At 45.6% G+C, this 17,478-nt stretch overlaps 1 protein-coding gene across 6 annotated transcripts in view; it reads right to left on the bottom strand.

Moving 5' to 3' along the window:
• Positions 1–4,874, bottom strand: part of SSBP2 (single stranded DNA binding protein 2) — a 202,138-nt gene extending 197,264 nt beyond the window's left edge. For all 6 annotated transcript variants that reach the window (XM_075411740.1, XM_075411744.1, XM_075411741.1 and 3 more), the window contains exon 1: positions 4,768–4,874. In XM_075411740.1, the coding sequence (XP_075267855.1) occupies positions 4,768–4,826 (59 nt within the window). In that variant the 5' untranslated portion in view covers positions 4,827–4,874. The remainder of the gene's footprint in view (positions 1–4,767) is intronic.
• Positions 4,875–17,478: the final 12,604 nt, after the last annotated feature.

The following is a 17,478-nucleotide window of genomic DNA, read 5'->3' as shown; positions in this document are numbered from 1 at the left end:
AACTTCAAAAACTAGCTCACCATTTCCTAGGGATGAGCAGCAAATTTATTATTGAAGCCAACTAATATAATCTGTATCTTATTCTCGTGTAGCTTACAAACATTACACTGGAGAAAGGTAACCTAACTACTGTAAATTTATGCAATGTGGTCTTTCCAAATTTGGAAAAGGAAAAAAAAAAAAGGGGGGAAAAAAAAAAAACTATCTCCAGAAATTCACAAATCCTCAAAAGCCCTCAGAAATCTCAGTTTTCCCAAACAGCTGCAGAATCAAATGAGGAAAGCACTGGTGAGCTTGTCCTCTATCTACAGGCACCAAGACAATGACAGAAGTTGCATAAATTTCACTCCGTTTTCCCACTTGGGAAGAGAGATCTACCAAGACAGGCACCCACACCACTGATAAAAAGAGGCCGTACATCGAACAGCCAACCATTCAAAACAGACTTGAGGAGAAACAGCAAAGGACTAATCTTTTTTCTTCTTCAAAGCATCAGCAAAGCGGAAAAGAAGAACGACCACCTTGCTCCATGTGACCAGCTGGCCAAGATCAAACTGAGGAGACAACTACAACTAGGGTCATACAAAAAATCGGAGCAAGAATATCACCATAGCAGCAATCAAGGATTCCCTCTTTCTCTATGTCCTGCCCCACACCGAGCTGAAAATCAATCAGTAACCGACTCTAATGCTTGCTTCTATGTTGAAATTTTGATCAGGCATCCTTTTATATCAAAGTAAATCACAGTCTCTAGTCCCTTGGTCAGTTTTTAAACAAAATTTGCATGTCTGCTGAGCCCCAACAAGGCAAGGGCATCCTGCAAAAAAGACTACTTTAGAAGACCACTGAAAGGTCAAGACAATTGAATATAAAACACGTAATCCCTTCAGAATTTAGTTTTCCCTATGATATATATTCTTTTTAACTATTTTTCTACATATATTTTCTGATTTAAAACACTATTTATACATAGACGTGGAGTTCCATTCACAAATGCCTATAAAAGTCCTGTTTGAAAAGCTACATAAAATCTGTACAGTCTGGTCGTCCTTTCTCCAATATTGAAGAGTTTCATCATTCAATGAGATGTCAGCAGGTCCAAGATCCTAATCTGAATTAATCCAATTTTAAGGAACAAGGAAAAAAAACCAGAAAAGACACATTTGCTGTGAAGGTGTAACAAACGATGATGTTTAGAAAAATTTTAGTCTTTTTCCTTTTATGATGCAGGTGAGCCTTATCTGGCCCTGGCGCAGCACAAGTGGTGGAAGAGCTACTGTTTAATACAACTTTCCCATTCTTTATGCAACAGGGATGGCCTGAACCCAAAATTAAGTCACAGCTGTTCCGGAATGGGAGGAAGGGACACAAGAACACTTGGGATTTTTCTCTCTTCATCTTCTTCGCGCCTCACAGGTATCGTGTGCCTTCATTTTTAGTGTTTTACCTGTCTGTGCTCCACTGTACCTCTCTGGCACAGAACTAGGCATTACTTTTCCCAAATTCACCTATCCACACTTCACTTGGGTTGTCAAGCTACATAATACAGATAATTTACCCCAAAGGTCAGGAAGAAGGGACAAAGAGAAAGACCATAAAACAAACGCCATCTTTGGAACTGTAAGTTTGCCAAGGGCTACTACAAATGACTCGCAAAACTTGTTCATTTTAATACAAATTACAAAACCTCAAAGGACACAAATATTAAAGGCAGTATATAGTGAGATACCACGCTACAAACATTTTTGGCACTGGACTGGCCTGCAAAATATATCACGTCCTTGATTACAAACAACATCTGAACAACACAGATCTTTTCCACACTTGATAAATACTCTTTTCACACCCTGGTCCTGTCACTAGCACATATTCTCATGGGGAAGAAACATGTTCCATGTAATTAGGCCGCACAAACCCAAGGTAGTGCATTTTTTTTTTTAATTCTATTTCCTGAATTATTACAAGTGTATTTCGGAGGCTGGTTACTGCCTACAGATTTTAGATGCTTAAAACCTTGCAGAGACATGACAGAGTTCAGTTACATGTTTTGTTCTAAAAACTTTCAAATTAAACATAATTATAATCCTGCTCTTCTTGATTAAATAAGTACTTAATGTACCAGCCAAACATACATATTTTCTCCGTGGCTTTCAAATTAACGCAATCTCATGCAGAAGTTGGAGCTGTATTTTTGCAGAGATGCTTAATTCGATGGCAACTTCTTTGAGCAGAGCAAGAACTCAGGAATCACCTTGGGAGAAGCACTGCATGGCTGTAAAAAAATGTCATAAGAAAGAGGAGAAAAAAAAATGTAATCACAGCTTTTTGGATGAAAGAAAGAGTATGAAAATGGCAACGATGTGATCTGATCTACTAAGAAGAAACTTGAAAAGATGCAATACAAAAAAATCTGGAATGTAGACTATATAATTGCATTCCACAGCCATAAACCAAATCCTTAGGCTTTTTCTTTTTTTTATTAAAGGCAAGGAAGGTTGGAGGAGGGAGATGAGAGAGGAAAAGGCTGTTTCTAAATTCCCAGTTGTGTTTAACCGTAAGTAGACGCTACCAAGAAGTTACCAACTGGTCAAGTCCATGATTTAAGAACAATCCGTTTCAGTGTTTTGCATGAAACAACCTATGCACAAGGAATTCACATTTCCAGCTGTTAGTTACAATGAGTGGCAGACAAAGTGTATTTAAATCAAACAGCACCATCTAGCAGGCCCCCCATAACTTCACTCACGAAGGGCAGTTGCGACTTAGCAATAGGTCAGTCTGGCAGCCTTGCCCTGAAAATTACGAAGCACTTCACACTGCATGAAATATTACGTGCTTTATGGCAGGAAGGATCCAGCAGAAATATCAGCAACAATTAAAGAAGACGACTGAAAAAAAAAACCAAAACAGTTTAAAGTTTCAGCCCTAGGAGCTGAAGAGTTGCGTGTGTGGCTTGTATTGGGTGGTTTTGGCGAAGCAGAACCCAAAGAACACGACCTTCACCCGACCCAGCCAACAGCAGCCCCACAGCTCTGCTGTATCCAGTCCCACAGCGCGATCCCGTTGCGCCCTTCAGGGACTTACCCAGCGTACTGGCCAACTACGCAGCGCAAGAAAATGGCTTAACCGCCTAGCTTTGCTACACCAAACAACGCTTCCGCTAGCCGCTTCAGCAATTATTTTTAAAAATATTCCCGCACTGGGAGTTCAGAAGTGCCACCGGTTGATGAGGTTTCGGTGCCCGCGTCGCGTCTCCCACTCCACCCCAGCAACCAACACCCTCACGCCAGCGCTGTCTCTTGCCTTCCCTCAACTCTCCGCTGCAGAGTTACACGTGAAATCCTCAAACGCAACACTTCAAACGCCACACCGTGAATTTCCCCCACCGCCTCCCGCTCCCGGAGGGACAGAGATGCCCGGCCTGCTGCCGCTCCCGGCAGCGCGCCTGCCAGCCTCTGGAAATTGGGAAGCCTCGAAAATACCGCAGCAAAAAGAGAAAAGAGAGGGGGGGGGGGGGGGGGGAAAATCTCCCCCCAAACCAAACCACCAAAACTTTAAGGCGAAGGCTCACGGCGAACTGCCCGAAGGGAAACTCACCATCCGCGGCCGGGGCGCCGAGCCCAAGGCGGCTCCGGCAGCGGACAGGCTTCGGGCCGCGAGTTCCCCCCCACAGCCCGGGCTGAAGCCCCCTCCCAAAACCCTCCTCCTCCTTCTCCTCCTCCCCCTCGCACCGGCCCTTCCTCCCCCTCCCCGCGCCGAGCCGGCCCCAGCGACGCCGAGGAGCCGCCGCCACAGGGCAACTCCGAGAGACGCCGTCCGCTCCGAAAACTCCCTTTTCCTCCCCGAAAGAACCTTTCCCGTCCGCCCTGGCCGCGGGGCAGGGAGCTTCCCCCCCCCCCCAACCCCCAAGGGCTGTTCCCTGCTCTCAAAAGCGGGGCGTTCACACCGCGGGGGGAGGGGGAGATAAAACAGCCCTCGTGCGGTTCAGCTGCAGATTTTATTCGGGAAAAAAAAAAGGGGGGGGGGCGGGGGGGGGAAGTAGTTTTTACAGGCTGTTTCGGCACCAGCCGGACTCAGCCCGGGAAGGGGCTGGGGGTGTGCGAGGGAGCTGCGCTGCGCACCGGCAGCCCCTCAACAACAACAACAAAAACACCAAAAAACCCCACAAACCATGCGAAAACAAAATAAGGGGGGGGGGGGGAGTGCGTGCACCCCGGCAGCACCTTCGTGCGGCGGGGCAGGAGCCGGAGCCCCCCCCCCCTCCGGGAACAATGCGGGGCTGCGCGGTCCCGGGGAAAAGTTGCGAGGCGGCGAGTTGGGAAGCGGCGGGAGGCGGCCCCCGGCCCCGCGGCTCTTTGTTACCCAACTTGTCCCGGCACCTTGCGCCGCGGGGTCGCGGCTGAGGGAGGGGGGAAAGCGGGGGGGGGGGGGGGGGCGGAGGAGGGAGCGCGGCGCCGCTCGGCCGCCCGCCCCGCGGAGCAGCGGCCGCTAATGGGAAACGGGGTTCGGCCCGCTGCGGCACCCCCCCCCCCCCCCCCCCCGAGGGCCGGCTGTCCCTCCGCGGGGAGCGCACAGACAGACAGACAGACACGCAACCCGCCCGGGCAGCGAGACGGCCGCCTGACCCCTCACGCCGGCCCGGGCGGCGCCGGTCCCCCCTTGGTTCCCCTCCACCCGGCCTCCCGCCGCGCCCGCACCGCCGGCAGCAAAGTTACTTCGCGCTGGCGTCGGGGGCGTCCCCGGCCGGCGCGGCGCGGCTGCACTCACTTCTCCCTGGCCTGGCTGTCGGACGGGACGCTGCTGTTGCTCTTGCCTTTGCCGTACATGCCTGCAGAGAGCTCCGACTGTCACGCACCTGTCAACCCATCACAGCCTCCCCGGGAACAGCCCCGTCACCATGGAGACGCCGCCACACACACATCCCATTGGCCGGCCGGCCGGGCGGGCACGCCCCCCCGCGCGGTGATGGACAGGCGGGAGACCCGGACGGGCTGCTCCCTCCTCCCCGCCCCCTCGGCTCCTCCTCCCCCCCCACCCCCCCGTTCCCCGGCGCAAGGGGGAATTAGAAACGGTTCTAGAAGGATTTTAAACAACCGGCTGTTCCGAGCGCTCGGCACCCGCCCGCCGCCGCTGCCGGCGAAGGGAGAGCGCGGCGGCGAGCGGCAAACTGCGGACCGGATTCGCTCGGCAGCCGGCGCCGCCAACCCGCCCTCCCTCCTGCGCTCCCTCACCGGCGCCGGCCTTTCCCCTGCCCGGCCCGCTCCCCTCAGCCGCCCGCGGGCACACCCCCCCCCCCCCCTCATCCTCCCCGCTTCGCTCCCCGCCGCCAGCCCCGACCTTCCCCTCAGGGTCCGCTCCCCGCCTTGGGGCCCCCGCCGTCCCCTCAGAGCGGGGCAGCCCCGAGCGACCCAGCGTTCCTCAGCGCCGGGGTCAGACCCGTGTGCGTGTCCCCCCCGGACCCCCCGGTCAGGGCTCGGGGGGGCCCAGAGAGCCTCCCGTGCCAGGGATGGGGGGGAGCAGGCCCGGTGAGGGGCTCCCGGCGGGGGGCCGGCTGCGGTCGGGGGACGGTTCGGGCCCGGACCGGCCTGCAGCGGCCGCAGCTCGGGAGGAGACGTTTCCTGAGCCAAAACTGTGTTGTCTTAGAAAAGCTTAACGCACACACACACATATAAAAAAAGAAAAAATCGTCTGGAGAAAATTCAAGGAAATGCTTTGATTTTATTAAAGGTGCATTGCAAATAGCCGCGTGCTTCAGGGACGAGAGGAAGAGAGCAGCCACCGCGACCGCTTACGGCTCGCCTTTTTTTTTAATTACCCCGCTCTCTGCGTTCTTATTTATTTATGTTTTTGTGTTTTGCCCTTGCCGCTGGGTCTTGGCAGACGTTGATACCGGCAAACGGCGAACCTCGCAGGCCCTCCTCGTGCGTGACCCGAGCGGGCTCTGCGGTGCTCGACGCCAGGGCCTCGGAGCGCTCCTCCGCTCAGGCCGGGCTCTCAACACACCCGTCTGGGCTCTAAACAGATACACCCGTCTCCCCGTGGCGTTGGCCGGCGGGGGGTCACCGGCCGCAGGGTCCGAGGAGGGAAGCCACACCGGGCGTAGACCACAAGCATCTGTTTGTCGTTGTTGGAGCCAGAGGGGGGAAAAGAAATTCCTCTGGGTTTCGAGCTTTGAGAGCGAAGGGAACAGTTGGCGAGGTGAAATTGTTGGGGGGGGGGGGTTAAGGCAGTATTAATGAGCAACTGGAACAAATTAGCGACGGAGTAGCAGAGGCAAGAGGAAGGAGCGAGCGGCCAAAGGGTCCGAGGTGATCGTAGCCGCACGCAGGCAACTCTCAACCACAGCACGGGTTGTGCAGGATGCAAGAATTCAGAATTCATCAGATTAAAGCTCACCACAACAACAGCCATTTTGTGCCAAAGTTGCTTGTCTGTCTTGGACTTTCACCCCGCTACATTTTTCCCACTAACAGGTCAGTGGGAGAGTTGGAGTGGGTCTGGTGAAAGAAGTGAATGGGGGCTTTCCATGCAGCCTGCTGGCAGCGGCCACTCCATTGTGGCAGGACCACTTACTTCCAGGTTACGCCAGCAAAACCAGAGGGAGAAGGACGAGTAAGATGGCAACAGCGGGTTGTGGTGGGAGGAGAAAGTAAGCGGGAAATGGCAGGAGAAAGCAAGTGAGGAAGGAGGGAACGGGTAGGAGGAGCCAGCAGAGGAGATGGAGAAGGTGAAAATGACTGTGGGTGAGAACAAAAAGAGAGAAAGAAGTACAGGAACAATGCACAGTGAATTTGGGTGATAAATGGGGGAAAAGACTAGGCAGAGAATCTGAGAAGGGCACGTAAATGAAGCGTGAGCAAAAGGGAGGTGTTTTGCCCTGGTTCCTAGGGGATAATGATTCCGTGTCTTGCACCACGGAGTTGGGGTGGAGGCTAGCCCTCTGACTGACTGCGCTCAGGGTGAAGACAGGTAACAGAAAACAGTACAAAGAGAGAAAGGCAGGGCAAGAATCAGGACAGAGAGCAAAGAAAGACTTGGGTTGTGGGTGAAATACAGAAAAACGAGTTGCTGAGGGAAAGGAAAGAGTGAGCATGGAAATCCTTGGGCAAGCCTACAAAGGATAGTTGACACTTAACGTTGGTACAGGATCGTATTTATCCAGAGTACAATTTTCGTCTAAATATTTACTTGCCCCGGTGGAACAGCTGCTATCATCCCATCAGAGACGTTGGCTACCTCCCGTTCAAGACTGTGTACTGCCACCCATCAGCCGTAGTATCATCACGATTTTCAGGTGAAACTGGTAACAATGGTGATATCATTCCTGGGTGAGGCCGTCGTCCTTGCATCTTCTTTGGTTTTTTTTTTCCCCTGCAAAATCTCTTGTTTTGTTTGCCTCAGTAGTTTAGACTGATTTGTTTGTGGTTTGGAGGGTGGGGGATTATTTTGAGAAGATAGCTATGTCAGTGTTGTGTCAGCCTTGTATGGGGAAGAATTTTGTTCTGGAAAAGGACAATGTTGAGGTGTTTCCTAAAAATGCAGCCATGAGATTGCTGTGGTGTGCTTGGGTATGCATTCCATGACAAGATTTTCGCAGCTGAAAATGCTTTGTTCCTGTTTTACATGTAATTTGTTTGCATTCTTGTGATTTATTTTAATCTGAAGGAATGCAGATTCCTTGCATCTTCATAGATCAAATTGTGATTTGGGGCGAGGGGAATGGGCTTTGGGAGGGCAGGAATGGACACCTGGACATAAACAGGATGGCTCTGTCCCCAATAACAATGTTAAAACTCCTTCTCTTCACAGGTCTGGTTCCCAGGCTACCATTAACATTCAGGTGATGACTTTGTAATTTTGCTTAGAGATCCTTCAGTGGAAAATACAGATATAGTGCTGGTATTTATTTATTATGCATGTGAAAAACAGAGCACAAAAAGGAGTAAGGTACTCATAGGATTCTGCTATAGATTTGCCAGGCTAATGTTACCACTGCCTTTGTAGGAACGCTATCACAGTGCATTATCTATCAGCACCAGGCAAACAAAGCGTTATCACAAGAATACAAAAGTTTGCTTAGTAAAGCAGGTAAATCAACGTGAAAACATCCAAATGATCTTACTAAGTTGTATGTGTCATTAATTCTTTCTTAAAGTGTTTGCACACGTATAGTGTCTGTGTATCTGTGCCCTTGCTCCGATCATTTTGAGCACAAACACTGCTCTTAGCAGCAGCAGTTGCATCTCATGAGGCCAGTACTGTAATTAATGAGACTTGAGGCACAAACACTGAGACAAATTTAAGTTTCTAATATCAGAAATGAAGATCCAGTGTTTGTTAAAAAGGGGGATGAAGGGGTGGCAGTACTTTAAAGCTTCTCAGTCCAACACTGGAAAGGAATTCGCAATGTATTTTTAGAGTGTTATAAAAATCTCTTACATAATGCTGATTAATTCTTAGGTTTTAGGGAAGAGCACTGGGCTTTGTGCATAAGAGTGTTGACCAGCTAAGCCACTGAAAAGGGCTGGTTTGGGTTGGATTTTTTTTTTAACTTCTTGGATACAGAAAGCTGCAATTATTCAATTATTACAGGGTTTTGCTTTTGTTTGGGCGTGTATGAGTATTTTTCTGGAAACTGCGTCTCATTCTTGGAAGTCTTTTATCATTTTAAAACATATGTTATGTTATATCACCCTGTCTGAGATACAGGATAGCTACAAACTGGGTGGGGTTTTTTTCCCTCTCTTAACTGCAGCTAGTTACGTTATGGATTAACATTAAGAATGTCTGCAGTGAAACATTGCGTGTGTGGCTGTGTAAGACTTACTTGAAAAATGTAACTCATGATTTTCCTCATATACTTACAGTAACATATACACTTACTATACAGTTCTGCCCATTCTGTTGATTTTCAAAATCAACAATTAATCTAACTGGCAGGTTTCACACAGCTCTTAACAAAGGGCTATTCAGGAAATTAAGTCGGTAAATGGTACCCCCTTATTTTAATTCTAGTTATATGTAGTTATCGTTGTGTAGCTGGAAATATTTTTTGGAGAAGATATCATGGCAAAGAGATGCTTTTGTCTGGTCTTTTTCAACAGATACGTGACCAAGGCAGCTTTGAAGCCTTTCTGAAGAATCCTTCTTCATTCTGCAGGATGTTTAATCTTTCCGTAGGAGTTTCTAGCTATGAACCTCATTCTGCAGACTTCCATTCTTGTGCCGTACAGACGAGTAAGAATTGCCTAGGTGAGTGAGATGAGCCCTAAACTGCTACTGGAGAAGGAAGATGGGAGGAATGCATGGGTCACAAGTGCAAAACAAAAAGCTTAATTTGTCCCTCTTTTCCAATGGGGAGGAAATAGAAGTAGTTATAGTTCAGTGGTAGGGAGGGATGATCCTTACGGGTCCCTTCCAACTTGAGATACTCTATGAATTCTGACATTCTAAGTCTCAACAAAAGGCTTACTAGTAACCTGTTTGTCACCCGGGTCTCCTGCCAGGAAGGGGCCTCCCTTTCCCTCCATGATACATTTCATAGATGGTTTTGGAGTTCTCCTGGAAGGAGTCTCCACCTCCAGAGAGAGCCGGTGCTGCTCTGCAGTGTTTGGGTGCCTGAACTCTTTCCTGGTAAGCAGCAGAGCAGCTCACTGAAGGGAGCTGGGGACATCTTCCAGCACAGAGCTGCAGGACAGGGAGAGGCACTGCTGTACTCTGAAACCGGCTGGAGGAATTTGCAGTCTGCTACAATTATTTCTGTAACACAGTCCGCCCTTGCGCTCTCACTCTCATTCTCCCATGAAACCTCAGTTATGGTCCTGTCTTTCCCCTGCACTTTCTTTTTCCAGTGAGAATCACAGTCTCCTCCTGTCTTTGGAGGGGAAGCAAGGATGCTTTGCAGCCTACTGTTACACAGCTCATCCATGAAGAGGCCAGGGAGAATCAGAGTATGTTCAGCTTAGAAATAAAGCTTGGTGAGAATAAAACTTTCATTAGTGTATTGCTCCTGCTGACGATGATATGGTTGCTCCCACATGTGAGTACTCTGGCTTCCAGTTTGTGTACACGTGCAGTTCAGAGTATCGGAAATTATCTGTCACGGGCACACAGTGAGACACAGTGAGAATCTTCGTTCATACAGTGGAAAAAAACCCATGTTTGCAGGTACTGGTTTCCTCCATATTAGCTCTTACGACCTCGTTCTCTGGTGTCTTATGTGGTTTCAGATCTCCCAGATGCTGTTTCCACCGGAGGGGCTTTCACAACCTCTCGCTCGCTCTCACACACACAGACGCTCACGTGCGTGCCTGCTCTGGTGCTGGCTCAGGGTTGAACTCATGTTGCCTCTCATGTAGAAAAGCTCAGATATTTTCTCCCTCTTCCCCCCAGAAACATATTTTCGCTTATAGACCTGGAATTGCTACTTTTTTTCTCAAATTTGGTTGATAATTGGGTAATGGGTTAAAATTATGACTGACGTACCTAAACAACCGCAACATGTGGGATCGCCGTCATTTCTTTGGTTAGCACGGCTAAAACTGGTCGTTCTAAGCTATTTGACTGAAAGTATATGTTACCAGACAGCCCAGTCTCGGGGGGGGGGGGGCGTGGGTAAGGAAATAATACGTAACCTCAATTATTAATCATTTGAAGGATAGCTGAAAGTCACCATTGCTGGTTCAGAGATGTGTCATGTCAGGAATGTGATTCTGTGTACTGTATGTGCCAATAACTAGAACAAAAACAGTGTGAAAACTGGGGATATAGGTGGATGTGAGGCTAAATGGGACCCACGATCATACACAGAGCTCCACATGGGCAGGTCTGTCATTGCATGATGTGGGTGCAGGGCTTTGCAGGTAAGGGCTTTACTGCTATGGTGCCTTAGCTGCCACTTTTAGCATTTAGTGCTGTGCTAAAAAAACCCAGACCAGAAATCACATTAGCAGATTCAGAACTGCTGTTAGCAGAATCAAAATTGCTTTTATTTTCAGGGTCACTACACTCAGCAATATGTTGCAGGAAAAGAATGAACCCAGTATGGAGTCGCTGACAATTCCTGAGTTGGTTTGACATATGCAGACTGCTGTCGACTTCAACAGGCTTGTTTAACACATCTATTTCTTTTGGTTTCAGCATTAGTCAAAACGCAGTTTTATGAAGCTATACCAATGATGCTGCCTATCATGGGCTGCAGGCCTGGCATTGCAGGCTTGGGGTTGCGCAGTTGTAACGGCAGAAAGACTTTGGCTTTAGCCAGCAATGAACCATGATTAGGGCAAAGAACCTCTTCAGAACTCTCAACGTTTTTACATTTATTAAATTCTGTTCATAAAAAAAAAAGATTCCCAAGCAAGCAGTAGCACTTAAAGTGAAGATCTGGGAAAATAAATGGCCAAAGCTGTCACACTGTGACAGCTCTGGCAAACCTTTACACAGTTTTATCAAAAACAAACACATGTGATGTTCTATTCTCTGGGTAAGTCTTTACATTAGAAGTTCATACTTAACACAAAAGATGAATAAAATGGTTCTCTTTCCCCACATATTTACTGAGCCCATATTGGTGAATTAAGTATCATCCCAGTGGTGTACTATGTCAGCTGTGCTCTACCAACATATCCAAGCAGTTTTGTGGAACTTAACTTCCTTCTTCGATGTGTATAACACAGGGAAGATGGAGATCATTTCAGCCTGCACTGTGGGCTTAATATTCAAAGGAGCTAATTTCTCTGGATCTCAGGAAACACAGAAAATAAAATATTGTCTGGTGGCTTGCCTTTCTTTTCAACAAGTACGGAATGTGCAGGTGGAGTCTGATAGCCGAGCATTACTTCATTTGCTTTGAAAACATTTGATCTTCTTCTGATTTTTATGAACTATTTGAGGTTTTCGTGTTCAGTTAGGAATAGACATATAGCAAACTGCTAACACTTCACCCTATTTGGGACCTGGGGCCCAGGCAGAGGGTGGTGATGATGAAAAACACTAGCATATACCAAACCAGATTGGACTGATTGTTCAACAGCTGGCCAATAGCAGTGTTAGAAGTAGGAAAGAAAACCACAGCATTATTCATTAATTTGTACTTATATATGTTTTTTTTCTCTTAAACTTCCAAGAGATCACAGATTCGTAAGTGAACAAAACCTTTACAGGAATAGAATCCACGGAACCTTCCCAAAAGTCCCTCAAAATAACAAGGAAAATTGATTAAAAATGCTTGATAGGGTATGTAACCAAGAAAAAAAAAAGGTGAGATAATGTTGCTTTTTTCTCACACAGGCTTCCACTGAAGCAAAAGTAGACGCAGAACTTACTTTGTCGACACCCTTTGGCTTTTCGTGGGTAGCTGGGAGATCTGAGGACCCACAGCAAATTCAGTCCCTGTTACAACTGTGTGTTACAGGCACAGTCGCACCAGAGGGACTGAATTACAACCTTTTCATTCTAGGTTGTCTATAGGTGGTCCTAATGGGGTACGGGCAGTGTCACGGCACCGAGGAAGCACTAGCTTGGGAGCGGAACCCGTTGACTCCAGGTATCTTCTGTGATAACAGTACTGGGCGGCTGTCAAGATGATTTGCTACTTAGGTTCATCTTTGACTCGGTATTTCTCAGTTTGTGTTTTGAATAGGTAAACAGGTAAAAGGCAAGCATACTCTAATGTTAACACGTGAATGTTGTTTTAGAGATTTGTTTTGGGTTTGTGAAGCAGATTGTTTTGTGAGACAGAGCCTTTTACAGAAACCAGACTATTACTTGTATTCTTTGGCATTTCCACTTATGAAAGCTTCTTGTGTTTACATACACACACACACACAAAAGCATGATATTGTTCATATATATTGTTCATCTGGTAAGGAAGAAATAAAAAAAGAAATTGATACCAGTCTGCATATGTGTTCAAAAGCTTAGTGAATTCTGCAAGCTCTGCTGTAGATCAGATTTCATGGAACTGCAATAAAAAAAATCCTTTTTTACCTTGTCTTTGTGTGTTCTGAGGTGGGTTTGTAAGGTTTGAATTACTCAGTAATCACAAAGAAGTCTCCTTTTCATGAGCTTGCAGCTGGGAAATGGACAGTTTAATATTAATGGAAAGAACAAACTCTCCTTCTTTCTTTCCCCTTTCTTCTCCTCACTTCTGCTTCATCATTTTCTTCTCTACGGTCTCTAGCCTGAAATTGCCTTTGTGGAAGTCCACGGTGAACTACAAAGCAACAGTAGAGCCCAATTTTTCAAAATCCTGTTTATCAACTTCAGTGAATGTCATATGACACTAACTTATGAATATTCAAGATGGAAAAATCCGATTCATTGATGTATCTGCAATTATTTATTCAACTCGGAAACTAATATTACATGAATCTGCAGGCTTCCCTTATGACATACTTATGAAATACTCTGCCATCACCATGCCACAGGGAGGCGTGGAAATAATCACTTCTGGCTTCTAAAAGGAGAAAAATATTAAACGTTTATTGAAAATGAATAGTCATAAACGACAGAACTTTAATAGGAGTAAACAGTAGCACAGTGCACCTATGCTGCCTGTACAGCATGAATGTCTTTCGGGATGCCATTAGGGTCGATCATTTAATGACGTATCCAGGAAGGTTCCTGGCTAATACACCTTCCACTGCTGCTCACCTCTAGATCTATTCTGGCTTCACTTTCAAACAAGTTGAACATGAAATTAAGTTTATTGACGAAGCTTAGCACATCACTGGTTTTTAGATTAAAGGGTGCTTATTCATATTCTTTCTCATTTAAGCCAACTGCTGGAAATCCAGTGGGATGAATGAGAGAGGACAACCCCAATGCAGAGTCTCCGGGGACTGCTAGGTCTAAGGCAAACATGAAGTTAATCCTGTTTGGGCTTTCTAGCACAAAGGAACAACTCTTTTCACGCAAAGGGACGTGAGAGCCTGTTGGGAGACTGCAGAAGTCGTGGGACTGGACTGAACCGAGACTTCCAAAAGGTTTCCCGCTTCTCCATTTCTGGATAGAAACTGTATATTTTAATATAAACCTTCGCTGATGACTTCTCTGCTGATTTCTCGAGTTATGCTGCCCATGTCCAAGTCTGTTGGTGTTAATTAGGGAGCTGAACTGAATGAGATCTTCTGACCTCTTGCTTTGGCCTGAGAGATTTTTTTACATGGGCAGAGCGGTTCTCTTCGTTGAAGCCACTTGTTCTCTCCCCAGGTGGCCTATCTGTCCAGTGAAGGGCAGTACCATGGGTCTGTGAGGAGGGTCAAGTCCTGGTCTGAGCAGCTGGAACAGGGAAGGTCACAAAACGAAGTCCCGAACAAGGGAACAGAGATACCTTGGGGCTGTATTAGAAACAGTGGCTTCTCCCATCTGTTCTCTCCTGTTGAGTCCTCCACATGCTTACTGCTGGTAGTCTGGCTGGCATGGTAGCTTCCTAGGTTATCTGAGAGTCGGAAGCCTGAAATTTAAGGTGAAATGTGTTATATAAAATATCTTTCTTTTATTGATTTTCACACCCAAGGTCAAAATTTATAGCCCAGCTTCATGATGCTTACCTGACCAGTGGTAACCTTTTTCCCCTGATGATTTAAAAGTGGGCTTGAGAAGCAGAGATGTTTTAATTTCTTCCGTTTAATTTCCTTTTCATTCTTTTTTTTTTTTTAATTCTCTTCTGCACTTAAAAAAAAAAAACCCAAGCAGAACAACGAAACAGTCTTCCAGCAGCACGAGATCTGTCTGACTAGTGCATCCCAAGGTATAGTTTTTTAGTAAGGAAGGAAGAGGTGCACTTTTTATACGACTGTTGCTAATATACAAGAGTGCAGGGTAGGAAGGCAGCTCTTGAGAACCTCCTTCCTGCCCTGCAAGGGCATCATGTCCGATTATGACAACTTACTTAATTTCAGACATTGGCAAACGAGCAGGGATGTGGAAGGGCATATATATGAAAGAGGAGGACTTTTTAATCTTGCAAGCTGGCCTCAGGGGTTTTGGTACGGAAACAGACAGGAGTTATATAGAATTCCCAGAATACAGCTGGTGCACCCATAACTGCATTGGCTATAATAGGATTTTTTTACTGTGCTAGGAATGAAATATCAGGCTCTCATTGTTATCTTTCCTTGTGCAGCTGTAAAGAATTTATTTGTGAGTTTTACAATATCCAGAGGTGGTTCCTTTGTACCCTTTCTCAATAAAGTTGAAATGCCAAAAGTTTTTTAGTTTGTTATTACTCTCTTTGCCCAGTACAAAACCCTTGTAGCAATCCTGAGACGAGCACGTCTGTCCTATCGTGAACCTTTTCTGAAAGACACCATTTTAATTTCCCTGCAAAGCTGGTCCTGCTAATTTTTAGCTAGTTTTAGCTAGTTTTAGCTATCCCCAATATCGAGTCTTTTCCAGCATGTTGAGTTCAACAAGCTCATGCCAGACTAGTGAGAAGTTTATTAATGGTTCTGAAAAGCTACCTTATTTTTTCTGTTATTAACAAAAGTCTGAGTCATACCTCTGATTTTAGGCATTCTCTGGTCAGTGTATTTGTGTTGAAATTTTTGTAAGCCTGAAGTGTCCCACCTTAGAATGGAAAAAATGTCGTACATGAATGTGGGGATAAAAATGTTTCACTAGAAAAAGATACCTCAATTGCCCAGAATACTAAAGAATCAGGGAGCCATTTCATTGCTACATACTAGCTTGCTCCCTAGTCTTTTGTTTGTAAGACTACCATTCTTTAAAGAGTTTGGCCCTGATTTCTCTTCTTCTCTTATTCAGGACATGGTTTAGCAGACATGGCGGTGTTGGGTTGACAGTTGGACTTGATGATCTTAGAGGTCTTTTCCAACCTTTATGATTCTATGATTCTGTGATTCTGTGACTGATTCTCATTGTCTTAAGTGGAAGCAGGAGTAGGCACTGGATGTGACTTCTCAAATACTCCACTTTCCATCATCAGTCAGTGGCTACTCATGAGAACTGTTCTGGATTTGATACTGCTGTTTGAGCGCATTCAGTCTTGACAAATATAGACCTTTTCTAAAAAGGTGACAGTATTAAAGGTAACTTTCACATTAATGGGAATGACAAATTAATCCAGCAAAGAAATACACAATAATAAACTCCATTTTATATTGTATTTATCTTTTTCCCTGCATACTGATTCCTTAAAATCAATTTTAAGCAATAACCTTTTTTCCACTGAGACATTTTTTTCTCTTTCATTGTCTTTTATGAATCCCCTTTCACCTCCATAGGTGCGTATCATGTCTAGGGAAACAATAAATTTAAATTCAGATGTAGCAGGTCTGATCGTGTTGTCTGTTCATGAGCGAGTTTCCCACTGAAACCAGGACAGATCATGGTGTAGGACTAAGCATTACTGCTCATGAGTAAGGAAATAACAACCTTCACATTTTGGAAGGACATGAGGAAAACTGTGAAAACTATCTTTCTCTTAACACCTTCCAGTGAATCTACAACATATATCTCTATCTATCTCTATCTATCTATTTATCTGTCTATCTATCTGTCTTCAACGGCTATTACCCAACAATCTCCTTCTCATTCAAGAAGTACTTGCACAGATGGAAGTCAAAACAGTAGGGGACTAATAAACAGTTTCAAGGTTCCCAAATTAGGTCTGCTCAAAAATAAAAAATGGATTTATAAATGCTAGCATCCAATCAGAGTGTTGCCACTGATTTCCATGGTTCTGGCAGTATCTGGCTCCTAACACAAATACAAATGTCGTAATTTGTTTTCCATCCCCTCTGATGTCAATGTAAACAATCTTTTGGATGGAGTTGCATATTTCTCTGCAGGAGTACAAAGCCTAACTCAACAGTATTGTGTTAGTTTATGAGTAGCAGAAGGGAAATCTGACAAGTTTAGTGACACTGTCCAAGCTATCTGAAACATAGAAAATGTCTTACATAATGAAAAGCATATTAGAGTTCAAAACATGTTCTATATTCATTGGTTAACCGTACATTAGAAGCCAACTGTGTCAAGACTTGAGCTAAAAGTGACCAAGCCAAAGCAAAAGGCATAGAAATAGTCAACATGTTTCATACAATTCACTACTGTATCTTCTGAAGCATTAAAATGTTTCTTGATGATATGTTTTCTCTCAAGATTCATAAGAAAAGTCAGTTTGTATAGGACCATGTGCAATATTCAGAGAAGGCAAGATCCCCTCCACTCTTTCCTATTCTTTTAAGAATAACCTGATGTATCTTTCCCTGAATATAGATTTCTTTGCTCTTGTCTTGCTATTTGAATTTGAACTCAGTCAACAACATTTCCCAAGGAAGTCTTACATTCAGACCCATGTTAGCAAAAGCATTTGTTTACTGTTTACAAACTACTAATATCTTTTGACAGAGATCTTTAAGCCCATCATTTTAACTGGCTTATCGGAAATATTTTAGGAGTTATTTTTGCAGAAACAGTTCAGGCAGGCAGGTGAACATAAGTAGATATCAC

This window comes from Opisthocomus hoazin, chromosome Z, assembly GCF_030867145.1.
Source record: "Opisthocomus hoazin isolate bOpiHoa1 chromosome Z, bOpiHoa1.hap1, whole genome shotgun sequence".
NCBI classification, from domain to species: domain Eukaryota; kingdom Metazoa; phylum Chordata; class Aves; order Opisthocomiformes; family Opisthocomidae; genus Opisthocomus; species Opisthocomus hoazin.
This window is presented reverse-complemented; position numbering and strand designations above follow the sequence as displayed.